Source organism: Marmota marmota, unplaced genomic scaffold (assembly GCF_001458135.2).
Source record: "Marmota marmota marmota unplaced genomic scaffold, marMar, whole genome shotgun sequence".
In the NCBI taxonomy this organism is placed as follows: domain Eukaryota; kingdom Metazoa; phylum Chordata; class Mammalia; order Rodentia; family Sciuridae; genus Marmota; species Marmota marmota.
In genome coordinates, this window is record NW_026000000.1 from 1,817,459 (window position 1) to 1,842,429 (window position 24,971).

Consider the following 24,971-nt stretch of genomic DNA (forward strand, 5'->3'; position numbering starts at 1 on the left):
TGCTTTCAGTTTGAAGGTAAAGCTAGTGAATACTTTCCTGTGGGCCAGCAGGGGAGGCCACTCTACTGCACATTTTAAACAACTGTATTGATATAATTTAAATGGCACCTTTTCCCCTTTAAGAATCAAATTTCACAAAAAGTACCTTGTAACTTTAAGAATTTAAATTTCCTTGGGGGGAGGGTGATAAAGAAGAAAATTCACCGTAACCTATTGAGCTTATTGAGCTTTAGAAATTGAGGTAGAAAAATTTGCAGTGTTGGGTTCCTTCTTTTCTGACCCTTCAAAAATTATTGTTGAGGGGTGCAAAAGGATTCCCAAACCCTTAATTAAAAGATATACTCATTAAATCAATTGGCACTCTAGAAAAAGAAGAAAAACGTGTGAATATAAATACTTTATATATTTACCCCCTGCTTGGATTACTCAAGTTCGATACATTATATGATCCTCATTATAGAGAACCAGTGCTTCCTAAGCTCATTTACTTTCCCATATTCTATACTTCATAATTTATAAAGGAAGTCTTCTTTTTCATAGAAAAGGTTGTGAGTACCACACGTCAAAAGGAAATGATATCTTTTATTTTTCAGGTTTGCTTACCATTCAAGATCTCTTTCTTATTAGTATCTGCAGGCTTATTCATATTCACAACTCAGAAGTTGACTCTGTTGTGAGCATAAAAGGAATCTCTTGTTTGATTGTAAGAGATAATTATCTTGACCTTTTTGCACAAAAAGAAGTTTACAGTTGGTTATTTTTTTGTATTTCCAATTTATATTATACAGTAAAACCTTTGTGTCTGGACACATATCAAAGACTATATAGAATGTAGAGTGTCTATTTTTTAATTTAATAGCAAACAAATGAAAGGAAGAATAGATAATTAATAATTTTAGCTTTGTGCCTAAATTTGTTTGACCTAAAATACCCCAAACACTACATGCATAATAAGTATTTAAAAATAAACCACTCATTTTAATAAACATTATTTATTGAGAAAAAAAAATGATATTTAATCCTGTCTAAATGATAAAGTGGTCCTGAAAAAAATGGTCAGGCTCCATTTATGGAAGTTGATTATTTATTTTAGCTCTGATGTATGAATAGATTAATTCAGGCAAAGTCACTAACCTAATCTGTGGATCATTGTTTTTACCTGTCAAATGTCAGTTAAGTGATACAAATACAGGGACAATTTTTCTTGAGTTACCACAGCATCCCAAGGACTGGCTTATAAAAAGTGGGAAGCTCTTGATAAATATTTTAATGAGGAATGTTACATGAATAATATGGCCCATGTGTTACCAAATTGAGAAAATACAATTATATATATATATATATATATATATATATATATATATATATATATATACACACACACACACACACACACACACATATATATGTTGTTATGAAAATTTTTAATAAACAGTTTTCTTTCTGTAAATATATGTAATTTCAAATGCCATTATTGGAGTGTGCTACAGGAAAAACCTTCTTTATATCATTTTATATTTATAGGAATGAAATAAGGGGAATCAAAAGATATTTCACAGTTTGTGAAATGCTATAATTATAACATTACAATAAGTATATAAAATAATTTACAGTTGCTACAGAAACATATAAAGAATTTTTTTTTAAATCAACAACAAAACAAATTAAGAAACCACCTTTACTTGTACTGTCTCATAGGATGTTACTTTATAAGAAATTAGATTTTGTCTTGTTATCCAAGATTAAAACATTACATCCTATTTTGAAAAGTTTCTTAAAGAAAATTTCAAGCATATTTTAGCCTCTAAAAGATGTATTTTGGGTGGGTGACAGAACGTTTACTCCAATGGAATGGCCTTCCATGGGTATCACACACATTAATATTGCAAAGGAATTCTGGCTATTTCCTCTGGGGTATCAGTCTTAAAAGAGTAATGGAATTGAGAGGATAGAAGGTTGATAGTGGCAAATGAGGTGTGTGATATGAAGAGCTGGAGTCAATCTAGTCACTGTGCCCCTAACCCGATTTCTACCGAAGCACTAAACTCTTAATTTTGTTTTCCAGGATATGAATGATTATCCTCCTGTATTTAGTAAACGAATCTACAAAGGGATGGTGGCTCCAGATGCAGTCAAGGGTACACCTATCACTACAGTTTATGCTGAAGATGGAGACCCTCCTGTAAGTAGAAGATATCAATGAATTCTCTGAGCTATAGGAGGAAAATTCTTAACACCCATGAGTAATCTGGTTCCCAATACAGCAAACACAGTCCAACAGAGTTTCATTCTCATCCATTTATATCCTCTTGTTTATTGCATGCACAGTTTCAGACCATATTTCAAATGATTATTACTGAATATAGACAATTAGGAATATGCGTTTTTTGCAAACTTTTAAAATTCATTATATGTCTATTTGTCTAGCACTAATAAAAATATATGTGAAAAGAATTGCCTGTATTTGAAATCACTGTCATTTGGATCCTTTATTTAGAACAGTGCACGCTTAGTTTAGTATGAATAGATTTTAGACTCATTTTTTTTCATTTATATGTATATGACTATTCTGTTAAAAAATTCTAAATCAATGTATAACATAAAAACTTATATTGAATGTGTTTGTTTTGGTAAGCTAAAATCTCAATATTGCTTTTGGAACATGTTTAATAGATTATTTTATCATATAGAACTTTACCTCTTTCAAGATATTTTAAATTATCATTCAAGACTGAAAGTGTTCAACTAAAATATTATTAGAATTATTAGCATATGTGATATAAATTTTCTTCAATTACATTTCTTTATGGCATTTAAGATAAAAGTATTAATAATGCCTGCATAAGAATGATTTCTCTAAACACCTAGGGTACTTCATAAATATTTTATGTTCTCATAAGAGCAGAATGGTGAAGATTTAAATTTTTCCTTTGAGTTAGCTCATGCTATAAGTCAATGTCTAACTGATTCTAAAAATATACGTAACAAATTAACCATATTTGGAAAGAAAAAATTTGAAAACCTGAATTATTTAAACGACTTATAACCTTGTTTTCTATTGCTAATATAAAGAGTGTTTCTGTAATGCTTTCTATTTAATAAAAGGTGAATGGCAGTCATAATATTTTTCAGCTTCAATTGTGACAAGCCGTATAAAGTCTATTGTGACTATAAGGCCTTGAAAAATAATGTTAACATGAAAGCAATGACCTTTAACTCAGAAGTTCCTTTGCTAGATAATGCTAAAATGTTTTTGAAACTGATTTATCACATCTAGAGAAATATGATAGGCACAATTTCATAGTCTTGAACACACCAATAGAGATGGTGAGTGGGAAATTGGTGTTTAATCTGCTTTTAAAGCCAACTGTCATCGATGCAGAATACTTTGAAATTAGTGAAATGCATTCAGTTCAGTTCTATTTGACACATATTTTGAACTATACTTGTCATTGTGCTAACCAGTTTTTGTTCTCAAGAAACTGACAATCTTGCAGGAAAGACAGAACTACAAATAGAAAATATAACATATTATTACAAAGTAAGTATAAGTAAACATGTTATTTTAACATGCTCATTTCTGAAAACGTACTATTAATTCGAAGTTTAAGTTGGAATTAAAATTAGTAGCACTATTGATGGGTGACTCCAAGTGATGATTTTTTTTATGTTAAATGTCATTTAATTTTCAGCCCTAAAGTGGCCAAATTAAGATGTTTTGAGAATAAAACAAAGCCAAGTTTAGGATGACCTGGAACATTTTATCAATACTGGAAAACATAGAAATAACCATTAAATTTTTCATCTATTTAATTGTTCAAATGTTTTATAGCAGCCATTAAGTAGGAGGCATAGAGTTAGAACACACCTATTTGGGACAGATCTCAAAGTCAGAAAAGATGACAAACCTTTACTTTCCTTTTGGTGCATGTTACTTTTGTACCTGGCTTGCCATCAAGATCACATCCATCAGTGTCAAAGAGGCTGGAAAAAGTTTATCCTTGCATTCCAAGTACTGTGGCAGATTTTACACTTAATATCTGATGTTGACTTTTCAATAGATAAAAGGTGGATACAAGTCATTCTATCAGAATATTGAGTGTACTTCTTACAAAGTATACATTTCTCAGATTTAGTTCAGATCCCTGAAACAATAACAGTCTTTAGTATAAGTATTATTCAAAATTGAGGTTTTGAATCATTTCTGCAAATTGGATCCCTTGAATTGGTATAGTCACAATTTGCCTTCACCCCCACCAATCTGCAATAAAAATTCGAATCCAAAACCATTTTCAGAAGATAACTACTGTATTACATAATTTCAAAAATATTATGATTGACTTTTATGCTTTTCATTTTATGTTTGTGGCAGGAAGACAGAAGAAGTATTTTAAGGTATCACAATGCTTCAGAAATAATAATTTTCATTTCTAGAGATTGACCACATCTTTTTCAAAGCCTCCTGTTTCTTGTGAACAAAATGAGAACCACCCATTTAAAACTAGGTAATAGCAACAACAAAACCCTTTGAAGTATCAGATGGAAAAACTAGGTATGGTCTCAAAGTTAGAGACAGCATTACTGCTGAATATAAATTAAGCCTTTTAAAATGCATCTTGTACAAAACAAAAGTGCTCTAGAAGAAGAAAAACAAAAGGTTCCAGGGAATTGTTTCCCCCATGAACTAAAGCTGTTAGGAGTTCTTTTTTCTTGCTTGCTTTTTTGAGAGGGTGGACATTAATTCACATGAGATGTGAGTTGCCACTTAAGGCTTGGGGTTGTGGCTCAGTGGTAGGGAACTTGCCTAGCACATGTGATCTGGGTTTGATTCTCAGTACCACATAAAAAAATAATAAAGTTATTTTAAAAAGATTTCTTACTTCAAACTATCATAAACATATCTGCAAGTGAAATTTCCATTTGAATTTCTTAAATTCTTTCTGAAACCTCAGGTCAAACTTTAACACATAGGAGTTCCATTTATTGAACAGGGATAAAATCCCTGAAGATCATTGTCTTTTTTTGAATATGTAGACATAGAATGACTCAAATAAATGAAGTTCATTTTTCGCTCATTTTCAAGGAGGAAACTACAGGCCAGGCAGTGATGCACGCCTATATTTCTAAAGATTGGGAAGATATTTTACTTTTTTCTGTCCCAAAATAAAATAAATAAATAAAAATGACTGGAGGTGGAACATGGTGATAGAACATGTGATAAAGCATCCCTGGGTTTAATCTCTAGTACCAATAAAAGAAAAGAAAAGAAAAGCAAACATAACAAACAAACCAGAAATGAACTGTAGGAAAACCACAAAGACTGTATTTCTTATTGTTAGACTGTTCTTTCCATAGAAGCATTTTAAGAACTTTTAAGACTCTTGTTTAAGTAAGACAGTAATTGAAACATGTTTAATATTAGCAAGCTTTGCAATTTCTTACTTGTATAATATCATATTGTAAAAATTATGTAGAATTTTAGACTTCTTTTTTCAGGCTTTGATATTGACTTATGAAGTAAATATATGCCATAAAAATAGATCATGTTAGTTCTCAATAGTAACTGCATTTAAAATATTCCCAAATATGAGTATTCTCACTATTTAAAAATATGTGTTTATAAAGAAAAAAATAACTCCAAGTGTGAGAAATTTTCTTTCCATCTTTTGAATTACTGACACTTAGCCTTTCTGAGTTCAGACAAGCTACACGAGGAATTATTTGCAATGTGTTTTCACAGGTGTCTTTAACACCCATCTCAATCATTCAAGAATAATTTTGCCAAGAGCAAAAAAGATAGCCAGTTTTTGTTCTATGATGCATACCTATGTTTTATTAAAGTGTCATGATGTCATCAGTGAATGCCAGTTAATTATAGTCATCTCAAGAATGCTTAACCCTTCAAATAGTCATCCTGTCAAAACTTATTGACAGAGAGTATAACAGCTCAAGAAAAGCAATAATCATCTTTATCCATAATTTGCTGCTTGCTTGTTTTGTGTGAAATAGTGGATGTTATCCAGGGTCCAAAATGTTGTAAAACTGTACTGCCATTTCTCAATAGTATGGCTTGTCTGCATCGTTTTCCTTTGGTGTCTTAACTGACCTACTTTTCATTACTCACCATCTACCAGCTAGTGTTGTTATGCTGTATGGATTCAGGTTATTGCTAGTAATGTACCAGATCTTCTGGTTTTAAGACCAACATCTACTAACTATGATTGCTGACTCTGGAACATGAGAAGGAAATGTACACAGCTCAGTGGTTCTTTTCCTTCACATCAAAGCTAAACAGGGAAATAATCAGGAACTGTTTTCACAGTGAATGTCAGCTTGTGAAAACTGAGATGATATAGCCCCAGACCTGAATCCCTTTGGTCTCAAATACTTAATTAGAAAGAAAGTACACCATGAAACAGTTAGGGCTTGATCTTTAAAATGACAATGGCTTATAATTAGATTTGAAAGTGTAAATGGGTACAAAGGGGAAGGTTTTATGAGAAAATGTAAGCTTGGTTAGTGTCTTGAAAAAGCTTATCTATGCACTTTAAGGATCTGTCATTTGTTTCCCTTGTGTGGCATATATCATGTTCTATAGCATTATAATTATATTATGTAATTCATGCCACAAAACATATATTGCTACATTGCTACATATATTAATTACATTGTTAATATTACTGAAGATCAGTATGAGAATTAACTGTTTCAGATATAAATATTATTCTCATTTAGAAACTGCCATACTTACCAAGGTTAAAGATGCATTTTTCTTTTATTATAAATTGAAATGTATATGAAGCTTGCTCATTTTGAATTTTGCAAGAGCACTGCTCTGTAACTCATGACATATTAAGAATTTTCATTTTTTTTCCAATGGGAATAAATTTCATGGGATTAGGGAGGGTTACAATACAAGTCAAATTTCCATTGGTAATTGAGTGAAATAAAGTTTTGTGGAGCTCACTCATAGTTCTCTTTTTTGGATTAATTGATGTGATCTTGTTAAAAATTCTTGTCAGAAGAAATGGAAACTGACCTCACTGAAAAGGTATCTTGTTTTTTCTAGTTTGGATTCTAGGTCTTAACACACTTTAAAATAAACCTTTGGTAACCCTTGTGCCTACTGTTATCTACAGTTCTTCTGTTTTTTGGAGTTATGCTGTGTTTAGGCAGTAGACTTACAATCAAACACAGGCCCAAAACAACCTAGACACTTTGTAATAGTTAATGAATAAATAAATGAGTTAAAAACATTTATTATGAGCTGGACTGATGTAATGATATGACCAGATAGAGAAAGAGAAAAATCCATGAAAATGTTTGTGAGAGATAATATGAAGTTATTCAGAGAATGGAGAAAAAAATATGTTCTCATTCATTCTGAGCCTGCTCTGAACAGTTGTTTTTCTATTTACAAAAATATAGTGGATTCAGTTTACTAAGGATAGAAGAAATTGACAAAGGAAATGTATCCAAAAATTGCAGATTCAAAAATATTCATCATATGTTCATGTGTTTGTGTAATATGATTTGAAATAGATCTAATTCAAAAAATGTTAGCAGTTTAACAGAATATATTAGCACTGTCTTTAGAAATTAATTTATAGACATGAAATGTGCAAGACCCACTTTATTGTAGAAAATGGAAGACTACTAAAGACTTTTAAACATATCAATGACAAAAATCAATGCTAATATTGGAAAAAATATTTCCTGTGATAGGCAGGTTTAATTGGATGAAATAATAAATAAAGTTAGGAGACAAGTTGGCAACTTTTGCCTTTACTACATCTGAAAAAAAAAAGCTGGCTATAAAATGAAGAAGGTGGAAATACTTCAAAGCCATTCAGGTGTGAGAAGTGATACCTATTTGAAGTAAGGTTGAAAAGCATAGACAAAAGTAAAATCAAAAGTGAATCAAAGGCCTGGGCTTGTAGCTCAGTGGTGGAGCACTTACCTAGCACATGTGAGGCACTTGGTTCTATCCTTAGCACAACATAAAAATAAAAAGAAACAAAACAAAGGTATTGTGTCCATCTACAACTAAAAAAGAAAGTTTTTTTTAAGTGAATCAAGAATTTTTATATGAAGCAATAAAGACGGTTATTAACAACAGTTGACAGAAATAATGTATATAGAACAAGAACCTAATTTAAGAAGAAATAAATGACATCAATTTTGGAACAAATTAAATTTGAATTGACTTCAGCGTATCTAAATGCATGTATTTATAGAGTAATAGAAATTGTCTTATTTCTACTCACCTCCACTCTTCCCCAGTCCTTCATCATGGATGTTGAGAAATCTAAGTCAGAACATAGCTAGTGAAGAATACTAACCGATCTGTCAAGGAACCCCTGTGCAGGACTGGTAGGGAGACTGTCTCTTGCCCAGAATTAACGGGTTTCCCAAACCAAGGAATATATGATAACTAACTGTGAGAGAAAACTGGAAGCAAATTGCTACATAAAGGAACAATTTCTTTTGCAAAGGTAAGCAAGGTCACAAGGAGGACTTGAGGTAGATACTGCTTGCCACAGTTGTTTTAATTTAATGCCAGGATGATCTGGCTTCATTTAAAGGACCAAGACTAAAAGGGTGGAGAAGCTGGGCAAGAAGGCATGTGTCCTCCATTTTGTTCCATCTCTTGCTTTAGTCACATCTGTTTTTTATTTTGTTGAGGAGATGTTATTTGTGACTATTGCATATTGGAAACTTTATTTTGCTTTCACATATAACATTCAAATTGACACAATGTGAGTGTCTTGGGTACAAATTTTTGTACTTTACAACCATACATAATATGTTACACTCTTTTCTGTTATGTAACATTATAGAGATTGAAACCAAATTAATTTTTCTTGACTTTTAGATATTTTGCTTTTTATATAATTGCAAGATTCTCTTCTTTAAATTACATTGTATTATTAACATATAATTAGATCTTATTTTCTATGTTAATTACACCTGATATATGATAATCCCTTAGATATAAACTTAAATATTCATCAATCATCTCAAGAAAGTTTTAAGTGGCTTCAAGAGTATGGGTTTTGGAGCTAGATAATCTGGTGTCAACTTCAAAAACCCCCACTGACTAACCTCATGACCTTAGGCAATTTACTTAGTCACTTGGCTCTTCAGTTCTTGCATTTAGAAAATGAAAAAAATAACACAATTGAAATATACATGTCATAAATAGTAGCTTCTAGTTTCTCTCTCTCATAGTCTCTACCAGCTCATATTCTATTCTCTGCTTCTCTAATTCTCTTGTGTAGTCCTTGTATAAGTATTATTTGGCAGTATTTTTCCTTCCAAGATGGTTGGTTTAACTTAGTATAGTGCTATCCAGGTTCATCCATGTTGTTGCAGATGGCACGATTTCCTTCTTATTTAAGGATTAAATGTGTGTGTGTGTGTGTGTGTGTGTGTGTGTCACATTTTCTTTTCTCATCCATCATATGTACTTTTAGGGTGATCTACATTTTAGGTATTGTGAATAATACTTTAGTTTACATGGCAGTCCAAACATCACTTTCAGATGCAACTTAAAATCTTTTGAATAAATTACCAAAAACAGCATTGCTGTATCAAATAGTGGTTTTATTTATTTATTTTTGTTTGTTTTTTAGTGCTTTATAACTATACAAAATAGTGGGGTTCATTCTGACTAATCACACATATGTGGAACATAATTTGCTTCATTTCAGTGCCCAGCATCTCTTCCCACCTTTCCCTTATCCCTACAACTGTTCCCCCTCCTCTATTCCACTGGCCTTCCAATCCCCCACCTATTTATTGGTTTTAGAAGTTGATGCTTTATATGGTTCATAAGGTTGAATTAACTGTGTTGTATTAAATGGTAGTTCAAGTTTTAATTTTTTAAGGAACCTCCATACTGTATCCCATAGTGGTAGCACTATTTTATGTTCCACTAATGGTGTTCAGTGTACCAAGTTTTCCACATCCTTGCTCATAGTTATCATTTTTTATACGTTGACCATCCTAATAGGTGTTATATCTCATTGTTGTTGATTTTCATTTCGCTAATGATTAGTATGATGTTGAGCACATTTTCATATATCTATTTGAACAACTTGAGAAATCGTCTATGCAAATCCTTTGCCCATTTTTAGTTGAATTATTTAAGGGTGGAGTTTTGCTCTTATTCTAGAGATCTGACGGACAATATTTTGCCTATAGTTAACAATAAATTATTACAAAATTTTGCACAATTAACTTTTTTTTTACAGGGTCGATCTCATGTTACATGTTCTTACCACAATAAATAAAAAGTTTTGCTTACTTTGTAGGTTAATGCAATAATTAAATTATCTCATTTATGAGGAGCCTTTGTTACCTACCACATAGTCATTTTTATATTTATTCTGATATTTCTCATGCTATGTGTCCCTGAAAGCTGTCTTCTATTTTTTTTTTTTTTTGTGATCTGTCAAATATATCTATTGTTTGTGATCCTTCTCTTTGTGTTTTCCTCTGAATTCTTGAAAAGCCTGTAAATATTAGAGATTGGTTAACCTCAGCAAGAGCTGGGGGTGGGGTACAAGGTTTGTGGGCATGAGGAAGTCACTGGGCTTCTGAACCGTCACCATGACAACAAGTTTTTTCCCTTGCTTGATCTATTCTCAGTGTGTTTTTGAAGTATAAGTAGCAGGGCTGAGTATTCTGTGTTGAGGTCCCTATTTGCCCATAGTTATGTGCTAGGGTTCTTAACTAGCTCTCTCACCCACTGTGATAACACAGAGCCTTCTCCCCTGTTCTCTCCCCAACACCACAGCTGTCTTTAGTGCATACTGAAAGAAAACTAAACATTCAAGAGAATTTTTGTCAGGAACATTTTCTGTTCTATTAAGGGATAACACATCGGAGACAACACCATACAGCTGTGGACATTATTTAGGATAACGTAGTCTATAACCTGCTAACACAGCAGGATTTGATGAACACAGCAAAGGTCCAAAGGCAAGAACCAGGTACTCAGTAAAAATGCTGAGAAGAGCAAAACCATTACACAAAGTTTAGTTTTTTTAATGCATCCAATATTATCACGGGTTTTTCTACTAAAATACTGCTTAGTTCAACAACACCAATATCTCTGATTCACAGTAACAAAAACTGATATTTTTATTTATGGGTTGTAAAAGCCTAGGGGTTCGCTAATCTTGGTATCAGGATACAGGCTGGGTTCACATCTATTCCCTTTATCTTCTCTTTTAGGGACTCATTTCTCACCAGGCCTGCTCTTCACATGGCAAAGTACAGAATCATAAGAAATCTTGTCTAACCACATGATCCCATGTAAATCCTCTGGTCCTGTCCTTCATTCTCCATGGACCTGAACAAGCCACATGCCTAGTCCTAAATCAATGGAACATAAAGTGGGAGAAAGGGGGGTGGACATTGGCTGAACATTAATACGATTTACCAAAAGCCTATATAAAAGATACACTTTAGTTGCATTACAGTGATTCCCTTTAGTGGGAAAGGGAGGTAGGTCAGAGGTATGAGAATAAGAGGAGATATGAAAATTGGTAAATAAAGTCATCTTGCTGATCCTTCGATGAGAGAGTTGCAAAACATATAGATTACATTTAACTCAAACAGCTGTACTTTATGTCTGAAGAAAAAGGAAAATCCTCAATATTTATTACATGGGTGTACATCAATATTATTTGAAGAATATTTATTACTTAACAGATACTGGGCTAAATTAAAACCAATATGAGTCTTAGCTTCAGAATTTCAAACTAAAAACGTTGCAAGTTAATAAGAAGTGTGTCAAGTTTAACATGACAACCCTAAGAAGTTCTAATAAAAAAAATGTTTGGGGTGCCATATAACCAGATAAAAGAGAGTCTGATTTTGTCTTGAGACTCAAGGAAGTTTCTGGAGGAAATGGGTCTGAGCTACAGTTCAGAGATGTGCAAACTCAAAGTGGCAAGATGGAGAATTAGGTCCTAAAATTGGAGGGAGACCAGTAAATTGCAATAAACAAACAACACCATTTTTTCAGGGTGTGAGTTGTAAACTTGGGTTGGATCCTGTGGAGTCTTGTGGATCACAATGATAGTGCTTAGAATTCTTGTCCTCCTATTCTGAGAAAAAAATGGGAGGATTTTAAAGCAGCAGGCACATGATCACTGATTCCTAACTCTGGGCAAGTTCACCCTATTTTAAAATTCCTTTTATTATGTGAGTTGGTTTGTAAGAGAAGGTCAAATGTGTGCCCCTGTTATCTTTGTGAACTAAGAAAAATATCTAAATGAGGTTTTAGAGGATTATGTTATTTGATGTCTTGCACATTTAAGTTTATCTTTTAAAGATGAATTTCCTCATAAATTTATAGGCAAAGAATCCTAAAACAAAAGTTTCTTGGTTTCTTTAACAGCTATGTTGCTACCATGTCTATAGACACTGACCTAGTGCACATATTGAGTGACATCTGGCACACAGAACACATAAATAGGAGTTCTGATTCACAAGTTGCCAAAATATTATATTCCCCAGTGTCATAAGGGAGAGCAGAAGGGGTGGACAGAAAAGCACAGATCTTCTCAATGGCTACTTGTCACTATTGTTGGCCCTTGTTTTTAACTAGGAAACAGGGTACCATACAGCAGATCTTCTCAATGGCTACTTGGAGAGTTAGACAGTACAGCTCTTCCTGGTCTCTTTAAAGGATACATTAGCATCCTGCTAGGGCCAGTAGAAAATGACAAAGTTATTATGAATGCCAAAACAATACAAACCATTTTAAAGTAATTTCTGGTGCCAAATCATACTTGGAAGATTTCGTGCGAATGACACAGTTACAAAATAAATCAAAGTTACTTTCAAAGATGTGGGAAGAAAGAAATTTAGCAACCATGTCAGGGAGAAGAATCTTTGTGTACTTGAGAAGAAATTACTTAATGTTTGTGTTTTAATGATAATAACACGTTTTAATATTCCCTGCTGTAATACGATTACCATTAATATGAAGAAAATTACGTGGGTCTGAGTAAATAATTTTTTGATAATTATGTATTTAAGAAAACTGGTTAAGTCAAGATACCCGGTGATATTAAGAACTTAATTATTTTGGTGCATTTGACTCTAAATGAATTTCCTGTTTGCTAGTTTGCAACATCTTTCAAATAGGTCTGAAATTACCTTCTATAGTAATTAATGATATTCTCACCATCATTTAGTCAAAACACTCTATGTTTAACACAATATAAGTGGAAATGGAAAGTAAAAAACATGCTAAATAACAAAACAATTGAAATTTTAAGTTTGTATTTTCTTGATATAAATTTATAATTTTCTCTTACATTTATTATTCCTATGAATTATGTCACTTTTTGATTTTGTAAACCTAATATTAGCACCATCATCACACATTTTTTATCACATCCCCAATATCCTGGTTTACCATATCACATATCACTCTGCGTATACTAAATAAAGGCCATTCTAGAAGTATGTTCGCACTAGCACATATTAAGTTATACATGTCAAGTTCAGCTGAAGAAAGGAAATCACAAAGATATCATAATCTCTTTCACATTTTAGTCTACAAATAAATCACATAATATCTCAAATCATACTCAGAAGTAAAATCACGATATATAAACAAACATAGTTATTGCTTTATCAAGAGGCATATAAATCATATCCTTCCTGAGAATCATTATGCCTTGCCAGAAACCTCCAAAGTCCCTCCCACCTATTGACAAACGTCGCTATTGTTGCCCCTTGTGTTTAACTAGGAAACAGGATACCATACAGCAGTTACTTGTCCTCTTCAAACCTCATTTCCATATACAATTTATAAAACCGATTTTGCTGGGTTGTTCCTGTGCTTACTGAAGAATGAAAGTGTTTAGCTAGTCTGCAGCACAAAGATGTTAATGTTTCCTCCTCTTTCTCATTTCTAAGGTGATGACAAACGTGCTTAACTTGACCTCTGATTTAGTGGAATGCCTATAGTATTAATTTTAAACTTTATAATATCAATCATTGGACTCATGAATGAATTCTGGTGTCATCCATAGAACTATAATACTGAGAATAGAGTTTTCATGAAAATATGCTAGTAAGACTTCGAAATTCCACAAATAAAAAACATGCACACATTTTACAAACTTCATGCCAAAAATTAGTAAGTTTTTGTTTAAATGAATAAAATGATTATACAATTATATTTTAATTTATGCTACTTCATACTATTACATGTATGCTTTCATCACCACTGAGTTTAAGACAAAATATCCAAAATTCTTGACATGAAATAATTTTAATTTGTCATTTTAATAGTGAAATAATTAATCAGATCAAACTCCATGTATACACTATTGTATACATTATTACTACACTATTGTTGAAATCTCTATGAATCAAAATGAAGTCAATACCTTTCGGGATGTGTGAGTGTCTGCACAGGGTTATGTAGGGTCTACTTGACTATAAATCCTAAGACATGAACTCTACCTCTATCAACTTCATTAGCACCACATGCTTATTCCTCATGACTTGCATCAGAAATGTTGTTGCTAATTGTGTTTCTCTCTGTAACATGACCAGATGTGATGCCTATAAGAGCCTGTCTGTCACATCTGCTTTCTTCAGAGATGAATGTGAATTTACAAGGATAAATTATCTATGGACAGATATAATGAATTGAAAAACCATGAACAAGTAAATCTATAACATATATAGTATAAAGAAAATATAAAAGATATTAACTCAGAGTGGATTATGGATGGATATATGCAGAACAGGTGTCAACTAAGACCTGAATGTTAGATGGTACTAATCATTCAGGAGTATTGAATACAGAGACAAAAGAAAATGGAAAAGATCTGAGGCAAGAAAGAGCTTGATATTTTATAATGACAACATGGGTAAATTATTGCTAAAAAAAATCAGGAAGGAGGGGATATGAGATTAATTTTGTCTCCCATTTGGCTATGAGTTTTTTTATTTCCACATTTCATTGATGCATTATTATTATACATAATGGTGGGATTTGTTGTTACATAGTAGTACATGGACAGAATATAGCAATATAATTTGGGGAACATTATTCTGGAGCACTTCTCTATTAACTTTTTCATTTCTGTACTCCCACATCACAGCCATTTTTTGTCAGTAAACGTGTTAAATTGATTAACAAATTAATTAGTTAATTAATTTTATATATGATGAATATACAAGCTGCATGATAAGTGGTAGAAAGTAAATAATTTATAAATTCAGTTACTAATGTTTTATACAGTTCTAACTTTCTATCTTAAAACTATACTCCACATGAAATAGATAATATTATTTAGTTTTTTTTTTACTAATTTTAAACTATAATTATGTTTTATATAATGGTAAGCAAATTGTGCTTTGGGATTTGTTGTAAACAGTGATTAATTTCAATTTTAGTATCTATAGTGCCTTTCTTGAATGATTAAGCTTCGACTAATACCATGGTTCTATTTTGAACATTTTATTTAGGAAAATATATTGTTCCAAAGACAGTGTATCATTTATTTGAAAATTCCAGGAAAATGTCAAAGAACGTTTTGGTAAATGGAAGTTGACACTAAGAAAGATTGCTGTACCAGAATTCCATCAGTCTTTTAAAAACATGAATATTTGAGGGAACATTTACTCTATTAGATAGGTTTGTTTAGAGTTATAGAAATAGCTGTCACGTAAGCTTCAAAAATCTGTTCTGCTACTCTTCTCACATTTCTTCACCTTCCATAGAAATTAAAGAAGTAATTTACTGCAAGTACCCTTCAAAAGAATCCAGGCTGCAGAATAATAAGGAACTCCATTTTAGTCAACATGGTGTTCTGAAAAGAGAATCATTGCACACAATTTTAACTACTTTCCTATTAAATTAATGTTTATATTTTGGTTAATTCTTTCTGTGTTTTTTTTTTTATTTTGATAATTGTTCTTCATGATTGATATGCCAATAAAATAAAATTCCCTTGTGGCTTAAATAATACTCAACCTTTTTATATGATAATATATAGAGATTATGAGATTGCCTATTAACTTTCCATAAATTAAGTTGAATCAAACTATATTTTTTAGTCCTCATTTGAAGTTTTGCATTCTCTGAAATGGCTACCTAAATTGTATCTCATGATATTAAAATACCATGGCAAGAAAGAGGTGTTATAATTAGGCCAATTAATCAAAGAAAAAATGTAAATGGATTCCATAATGTAAAGAATAAAATTGATATCTAATTACTTGTTTCATTGATGGTGAATAATTAGGTACTCTATTTTATTTTCTTGAATCCCCAGATTTTGAATGTATTTTTCAAAACAACTGTAAGTTAAAAAGGGTATGAAGAAAAGATACAAAGACTAGAAAAGTACGCCTTGGGTGGTACAGAAATAGATGGAAATAGCTATCCTAATAAAGCAGGGCTCAGAGGCAAAGACTGGTCTTCATAGCTATGCAAAGTTGCAGTGCTCTGAAGACAACTGTTTTCTGTGTCTGCTTAGGGAGAGATCTGGTTACAAGCAAGTAAAGTGTTCAGATACCAAGAAGAGTCTCCTTAGTGCCAAAGTCATTAAATGGCACAGTGGGCTTCTTAAATGATCATGAGCTTTTCTTTTGTTAAATCTTTAAAAATTTAACCTGAATGCTCTAGTCTACCTCAAGATTGCTTCTGGACCTAAATAAAAACTAATAAATTTGGTTCATCAGAAAAAAGCAGTAGAAGTCATTTACTTGTCACTTATAAATCAAATCATGGTCTTATTTCAGTAATAACTTTATCAAAGTGCCTTTGGGCTACCAGACGAGGTAGTGCATACTTATAATCCCAGCAGCTCAGGAGGCTGAGGCAGGAGGATCTCAAGTTCAAAACCACCCTGAGCAAAACCCAGGCACTAAGCAACTCAGTGAGACCTTGTCTCTAAATTAAAAAAAAATAAATACAAAATAGGGCTAGGGATGTGGCTCAGTGGTTTAGTGCCCCTGATTTTAATCCCCAGTACTCCCCAAGAAATAAATTCCTATGGGCTGATTTTAGTGTTAGGAGAAGAATAATTTTATCACAATTTCAAAATGCTATAGACTCTTCTATTGCCATATTAAGAAGATTTATTTTTTAAAAAATACATTGATAACTTTTTCTTTTGGTAGAAAATCTCTATTGAGATTGATATACACACATATATATATATATATATATGTGTGTAACTATACACAAAGAGAGATCTATGTAACATACTAACTCTAGTATCATAAGTGAAGTAGAAAATGGTAATTATGTATTTTATCTCAATTTAAGTACTTTTATATTTTAGTTCATTTTAAAAAACAAACATCATTAACTATTACATGTATTCAACTAGAAGACATATAAATTATAGTAAATATATAGAAATAAATATGGGTGCCTCTGTTCTTAGTACAGTTTAAAATTAAAACAACTATTTGTTAAATTAACATTTATCTAAATGATAATTTGACCACTTATATCACATATATCATAAATATTAAAATATGTAATAGATAAACTCAGTGGACCATTTTATTTTAGCTTTGAAGATATAATTATTGAGGTTTTTGTACATTATAATGCTGAGATCCTGTCTATTACAATTTTAATTGGAATTAAGTATTAGAAGATGTTTAAAAAATGTTAATGTTAATTTTACATGATCAAGTTTATAATGATCTTGTTTGTTAAGTGTGCTTGGAATTCTAGGTTTCAAAATTACATTTAAAAAAATAAAATCATAATAATTTTGACTTTCAAAAAGAAAGTGTTTGACCTGATTCATGTTGTACATGTCCCAGAGATAATGTTAGGAATATTAATTAAAACTATTTCCCAAAGATAATTACCTTTACTATTATATAGCCTAGTCATGTAACTATTAAGGTGACTTTTTGGAAAAAAAAAAAAAGCCTATGACCAGAATAAAAGGAAGGAAGGAAGTGAGGGAAGAAAAATACAAAGGAAAGAATAAGAGAGAAGATAGCAGTAAGGGAGGGAGAGTAAAAAGAAAAAATAAACTTTTGAATATGCTTGAAGCAATCATTTTATATGCTGAGTTTTGTATCATAGTGTGTGAAATAAAATGAAGTGTGGTGATTTGATGAGTTATAGAGGATGTTGTTAAAATTTTTCTTATAAGCTAAAAATATTCTGAAAGAGCCATACCTTGATAATGTGCTGATAATCTACAAAATAACTAAAATCAGAGAAGAAAAATTTGTTGATAGAGCTAACATGTGACTTAACGTTCAGGTTTGTATACATGCAATTTTATCATAATTTCAAAATGCTATAGAGGTTGGCTCTAGGATTTTCTTAGCAGCAAATACTTTAGGCATTGGAGAAAGAATATTCCATAATTCTAGAACATTTTCTTCTTTTATTTTATCAATTGAAGCATAATTCTAAATGTTCCACAAATACCTTGGCTTTATTAAATACAACATACTAAATATAAATAACATTTTAAATATCTTGATGGTCAATTTGTGATTGTCAAAAGTAATGTTAGTGACGGCAGTCTGAATAAGTACTGATAACAGAAACTCTGAAAAATTGTTCTTAAAACAGTTTATGCCATAATTTTTCTCTTTCAAATTTGCCTCCTCATCTAAAGGTGAGATGGAGTATGTGCTGTATAACATCATGGACAACGTACTAAGGCGAGGTTTACTAGGGCATTAAATTCTAAAGCATCTTTCCCAAATGAATTTTCTCAATCATATTACCTTTTTGTTCTCACTTAAAGACTATTGCATAGATAAATAGTAAGCTGATTTAACACATAAGGACCTGTATTTTAGTATGAAGGAAGTCTGATTATGTAATAACTTTCTCATTTTCTAGCTAGGGAAATTTCAGGAAATGAATTAATTCTTAAAACTTTGATTTCATTTTTTTGTAAAATGTAGGTGTTCATGAGAACTCCTGGATTTCTTTTTAAGTATAAATATGGGAATGCATGTAATGCACATAGTCTGGTATGTAGCAAAGCATTTCAATTGATAGCTTACAAATCTAGTCTATATTGTTATTAAAATACAAGCAAAGTTTCCTTCCTATGATTGGCATCTGAATGATTATTACAGAAACATTGTTGTACCTAGGGAAAGTTTTTTATTTTTAAATAAATGTTTCTTTTTCTATATTTCCTCAGTGGCTGAACTCTCCACCTACCACTAAGTAAAATTTGGGGTCCGTATACAAATATTATCTCAGAGCTGACAGTTCCTTAAAATTCTATCAAGAATTCCCCAACATTCTGCATTTTCAAAATCTTAAAATATGTAAATACTTTATTAAGAGTTTCTGGGCATACTTGATACATGGGAATTCATTCAGTAATTCATGTGTTCAGTCAAATGCTCCTTGGGTGTTTACAGGGTTCAAGTACCATTCAAGATCATCGAATAGAGCTCCTAACCTTATGAAGCTTGTATAATTACATAGGAGACAAAGAATAAAGTAAACAGATGACATGCATACTAGAATTTCAAGTAGTGTTGAAAGAGAAAAATAGCTTAGAAGCAGGTGCTATGGAGTACCTGAAGAAGAGAAGAATAATTTGAGTCGCTGAAAATCTTGGAAATGTGCAGCAGGAAAAGATGAGGAAGCAGGAACAATGTATGAACAAGAAATGAGCAAGCAAGTAAAGTTAAATAGATAAGCAGAAACAAGATGTTCTGAGAATTTATAGTGCATAATAAGAAGTTAAGCCATTTTGTGTATGAGTGACTAAAGAGCTTTGGAGGGCTTTAAGCAGAACTCATGAGATGATTTATGTTATTGAAAGATATAGGGCTCAATTCTGTTTTCCCCACCATCAACACCATTCACTTTTCTGTTCAGAAGGTTTTTTTTTAAGTTTACATATCTTATATTAGTAGAATTCGACAGTATTTGTCTTTTTGTTAGTGACTTATTTCAGTTAACATAATGTCTAAGATTTGTCGTTATACATTTTGCAAAATGTCTTAACTTTTATTACTTTAAAAAATTCTAGTTTCTGTATTCCAAATTGCCCCATCCACTCATCACAATGGACGTTTTGTTTGCTTCCATGATGGCTCTGTTGAATAATATCATAACAAACATTGGTGTGCAAATATTTCTTAATTTGCCACATATGTAAGGGTTTATTACCACACTCACTCAGAATTCCATATGCCCGCCTCTTTGTCTAACTTGATGTCAGTATTAATAACTGAATACTATGGCTTGTAATAGTCAGGAAACAGTATTCTTCAATTTTGTTTGTATTTTGAATATTTTGAGGTATTCATACAATGTTGAGATTCCATACAATTTCTAGAATAAGATTATTATAATTCTGAGAAAAATAAGATTGGAAGTTTGAAAGATATTACATGGAGCCTCCAGATAGCTTCAAGGTATACAAACACCTTTTAATTTTATCTTTAAATTCTTGAACAAGACCATGTTTAAGAGTATTCAATCAAGCACCACATGTTTATGGATTTTTGAACACCCCCTTCTACTCTGAATTCAAATTTTATTCTATGTTTACAAAATAATTTTAATATTTTAATGTTCATTAACCTTTGTTTTATTCCTTCAGTCAATACTATGCAGTATTGCTACTGAGAAAATTGAGTATATAAGTCTAATTGGCTTCAAATATTTTTCAAAGTTTTCTGTTTTGTGATTACCATTTTGTTTGATCTTATTTTTCTTTAGAATAAGGGGGGATTGGAGTATCCTAGTATTACAGTGTTGCTTTATATTTCTTCATTTAATTCTCTTAATCTTTTCTTTCTATATTTGGGAAGTATGATGTGAGTTGCAAGTGTATCTACTCTTATTGCCGTATCCTAAGGAAATGTCCCTTTTATTTTTATATAATATTCCACTTTGTCCCCTTTTCAAAGTTGTTTTTTATTTAAAATCTATTTTATTCCATATAACTTTTTGCTCTAATCTATATTCCATATAACTTTTTGCCATTTTAGTGTATAACACTCATATCCTTTTACTTTTAGTCTGTTTGTGTCCTTAGATTTAGAGTCCCCTGTAGATTACACACAGTTGTATTTTTTTTAAGATTTAATTCTGTTAGTCAAGCTTTTTGTATTGATTGTTTTTTATGATAATGCATTTTTAATCAAATATATTGTAAAAGTGAAGAACTCACTACTCCTACTTTATTTCATATAGCTGTTTTTCCCACTTAATGGTTTAATTTGTTATTCATCGGTTTTGATAGTGATTTGCTTTGATTCCTCGCCTACTTCCCTTAATGTAGTCTATGGATATTTATTTTGTCATTTATATTGAGACTTTATAAAGATCACTTAAAGTGTACACTATATTTTACACTGACAACAACAAATTAGCTTAAATTTATTATAAAAATTTGGTATGTTTATATATCTTTTCAGAATTAGGTTACTAATGTTACAGTTTATTTTTATATCATATATCCATTAATAGGTTTATGTTGATTTTTTGCATTTGGTTTTCAAGTTCTCTTGCAAAATCAAGTGTTTTATAACCCATCATTACAGTGAAATAGAATGGTCTATATGTGAATTTTCTTTGCAATAAAACATTAAAATTAAAAAAAATGAAAGATAATATCAGTACAGTGGAAGCAGAGAGCCAATTAACAGACTACTATAGGGAACAGGTAAGTAGAGAAGATGGGAATACATGCATCTGAAAAAGACATGGCAATGCTTTGGTCATGGAGGATGAGAGGGATCAGAGATCATTTCTGAGCTTTAAGATGATACACTTTGGTTAAAGGTAGGACTATTTCCCTACAGCATAGGAGGAACAAATTTGGAAAAGGAAATGAGGATTCTGGTTTGCTTATGTCACATTTAAACATGGACCATCTAGTTGACAATTCTATGTACTAGTATGTCTTTTAAAGGTTGAAAATTTATCCAGAAAATAAAATTTGGGAACTGTTAGTAAACAGAAAATATTTAAACTCATGGGACTGAGAGAAATACTAGAGGCTTAGGGTAGAGGTAGAAAATAGAAATGATAGTGACAGAGCCTTGGAAAAGAAAATGTGGTGTATATACCCAATGGAATATTACTCAGTCTTAAAGAAGAATGAAATTATGACATTTCCAGGTAAATGGACAGAGCTGGAGAATACGCTAAGAGAAATAAGCCAATCTCAAAAAAACCAAAGGCCTAATGTTTTCTCAGATATCTGGATGCTAATTCACAAGGGGTGGAGGGGGGCGGGTGGCTAGGGAAGAATAGAGGTACTTTGGTTTAGGAAGAGGGAAATGAAGGGAGGGGAGAGGGTATGGAGGTAGGAAGAAAAGTAGAATGAATGGAACATTAATATGCTATGTGCATATATGACTGCACGACCAGTGTGATCTTACATCATGTACAACCAAAAGAAAGAGAAGTTATACTCCCTTTATGTATGATGTTGTCAAAATGCATTCTACTGTCATATATAACTAATTAGAAAAACTAAAAAAAAAAAAAGAAAATGGAAAAAATAAAAGGTTTGAAACAGAACACTCAGATAGAATACAGAAGAGTTAAAAAAAACTAAAGTATGTGTCCAAGGAAATTGTGATCAATTGTGCTGTGTAGTATGTGAATGAACATGTAATAATTGGATAATTATATAAGTCTTTAAGCTAAAATACTTATCCTATAGTCGAACTATTCTTTAGGCTCTAACATTACCAACAAATTCAGGGGTTGAACTCAGGGGCCAGTATGTCACATCCCCAGCCCTGTTTTGTATTTATTTAGAGACAGGGTCTCACTGAGTTACTTAGTGTCTCGCTGTTGCTGAGGCTGAATTTGAACTCACAGTTCTCCTGCCTCAGCTTCCTGAGCCACTGCCCTTAGCAGCATGTGCTGCCATACCCAGCCACTTTTTTTTTCTTTTTACTGTCTATCTTCCTAAGGAACTTAATGGTTCCCTTCTGTCTGAGTCTGAAGTCAAACTGTACCATGTGCTCATCTGGTGCCCGAGTTGTTTACCTCACTTGTAGGATTTAAGAGATTTCCAAGCCTTAAGCACTGGAAAGATGATAATGTTCAACCCATTATCACCCTATATAATTCAAAATAAAAAGGATCTCAGCCCTAATTGAAGTAAGGACATCAAACACAATATTGACTGTTCCCTATTGTGGCTATTTTGATACCATTTTAAAATTGATCAAATGTTACTTTCTTTCATTAAAAAATATGTTTTATTTTGTTTTGGTTTGTTGTGGTTTGGTCTTTCAGTTTATCTTGGCTCATCTCAGGGGCAAAGTTGCGATCTTTATCAACCCTGAAGCCTCAAGTTCATTGGCTATAGAACGGGTAGTAGAGGACATCTTTACTATGGGCTTTGCACATCTAAAACTCAACAAATGTTAGCTATCATTTATTTTTCTATTATTACTGTCATATTCCTTATTAATGTTATCTTAAAGGACTGTTGCAAGATTTAGTCTGACATGTAAATATTTAGCATGAAAATTAGTACAGAGTAGATGGTAAATTAGTTTTGTTTCTTTCCCTGCCATGCGTATTCCTCCACTTCAACACAGTTCTCCACCCTTCACCTTTCTCTGAGTATCACAATTTTCCAATACCTATAATTGAAAATATATATGATTAAAAATAACATGATTTTCTCAGAAGATAAAATATTAGGAAGACACTGGGTGTTTGGGAAGAGAAATGTGATTGTTACAATAAATGTGGGAGAAAAGATGCTGGAGGCAGCCATTAATGTTTTTCTGTGTTATAAATCCTTTTGAAGTAGCCTATAGTAAAGACACTTCATGGATTCAGATTGAGTTATCCTAAAGAAATAATGATTCTGCTACATTTTATCCCTGAAAGTATGAAATCATAAAATATAATTCTTCATTTCTACAAGGCCATTCATTTTGGAAATCAGTTTAACTTTATCACTATCCTGTGTTTTCGTTTAATACAATAAATGAATAATATGTAATTTCATTTCAGGGGTTACCTGCAAGTCGTGTGAGATACAGAGTAGATGATTTGCAGTTTCCTTACCCTGCCAGTATTTTTGATGTAGAGGAAGATTCTGGAAGAGTAATAACTCGAGTCAATCTTAATGAAGAACCAACAACAATTTTTAAGGTCAGTGTGTCATATTCTTCACGTTGTCTATGTGACATTTACCTTTTGATTAAGAGTCTGGCTTAGCAGATATCAATATTTTTCCCAAAAAATTTTTAGTTGTTTTTTTTTTCAATCAAAAACAATTTTTTTCTCATAGAAACTTAGCAGGGGGTGGGGGGGACAAATAAAAATAAAAACAATCACTTGATATTTCCTTTTGGGAGGTAAGCAGATATTATCATTTTGATCTCTGTCCTTACAATGATTTTCTATACAAATGCAAATACACAGCTATGTTTTAAAATAACAATCATATTGTTCATGCTGCTTTTTAGCTCAATGACATTATGTTTTTTTTTTTAATCTAATACTGTGTTGTTGGATAATTAGGCTGCTATGAATAATTTTCTAACAATAAAATCTGCTGTTTAGAAACTACTTATGTGACAATCATTCGCCTCTTGCTAACATTTTTCTTTAAGATAAGTACCCATAAACAGAAGTATTAAATCAAGTTCATGTATTGTTGATAACTTATGCATCTGGAAAATTTGAAAAGAAAACTACCTTCACTTTATATTCTCCATCATTTAGAAGAACACCCATTTTCATAGGATCACTCCACTCTTTATATTACTGTTTTTAATCTTTGCGTGTCTGCTAAAGCTCTTTGGTTTTTGTTCTATTTTATGCTTCTTGAAATACTCATGAAATAGAACATATAATTACCTCTTTTCTTTTTCACATTTTTATAACATAGTCAACAAATAATGCCTGTTTCTACATGTCAAGAAAATATTGAGCAATATATTTTCTATTATCATAAGTAATGAATTCCTTAAATGTT

At 31.7% G+C, this 24,971-nt stretch overlaps 1 protein-coding gene across 12 annotated transcripts in view; it reads left to right on the top strand.

Moving 5' to 3' along the window:
- Pcdh15 (protocadherin related 15) overlaps positions 1 to 24,971 on the top strand; it is a 1,628,869-nt gene that overhangs the window by 1,456,996 nt on the left and 146,902 nt on the right. For all 12 annotated transcript variants that reach the window (XM_048807407.1, XM_048807408.1, XM_048807415.1 and 9 more), the window contains 2 exons: positions 2,066 to 2,182; positions 24,002 to 24,142. In XM_048807407.1, coding sequence (XP_048663364.1) covers positions 2,066 to 2,182; positions 24,002 to 24,142 — 258 coding nt within the window. The remainder of the gene's footprint in view (positions 1 to 2,065; positions 2,183 to 24,001; positions 24,143 to 24,971) is intronic.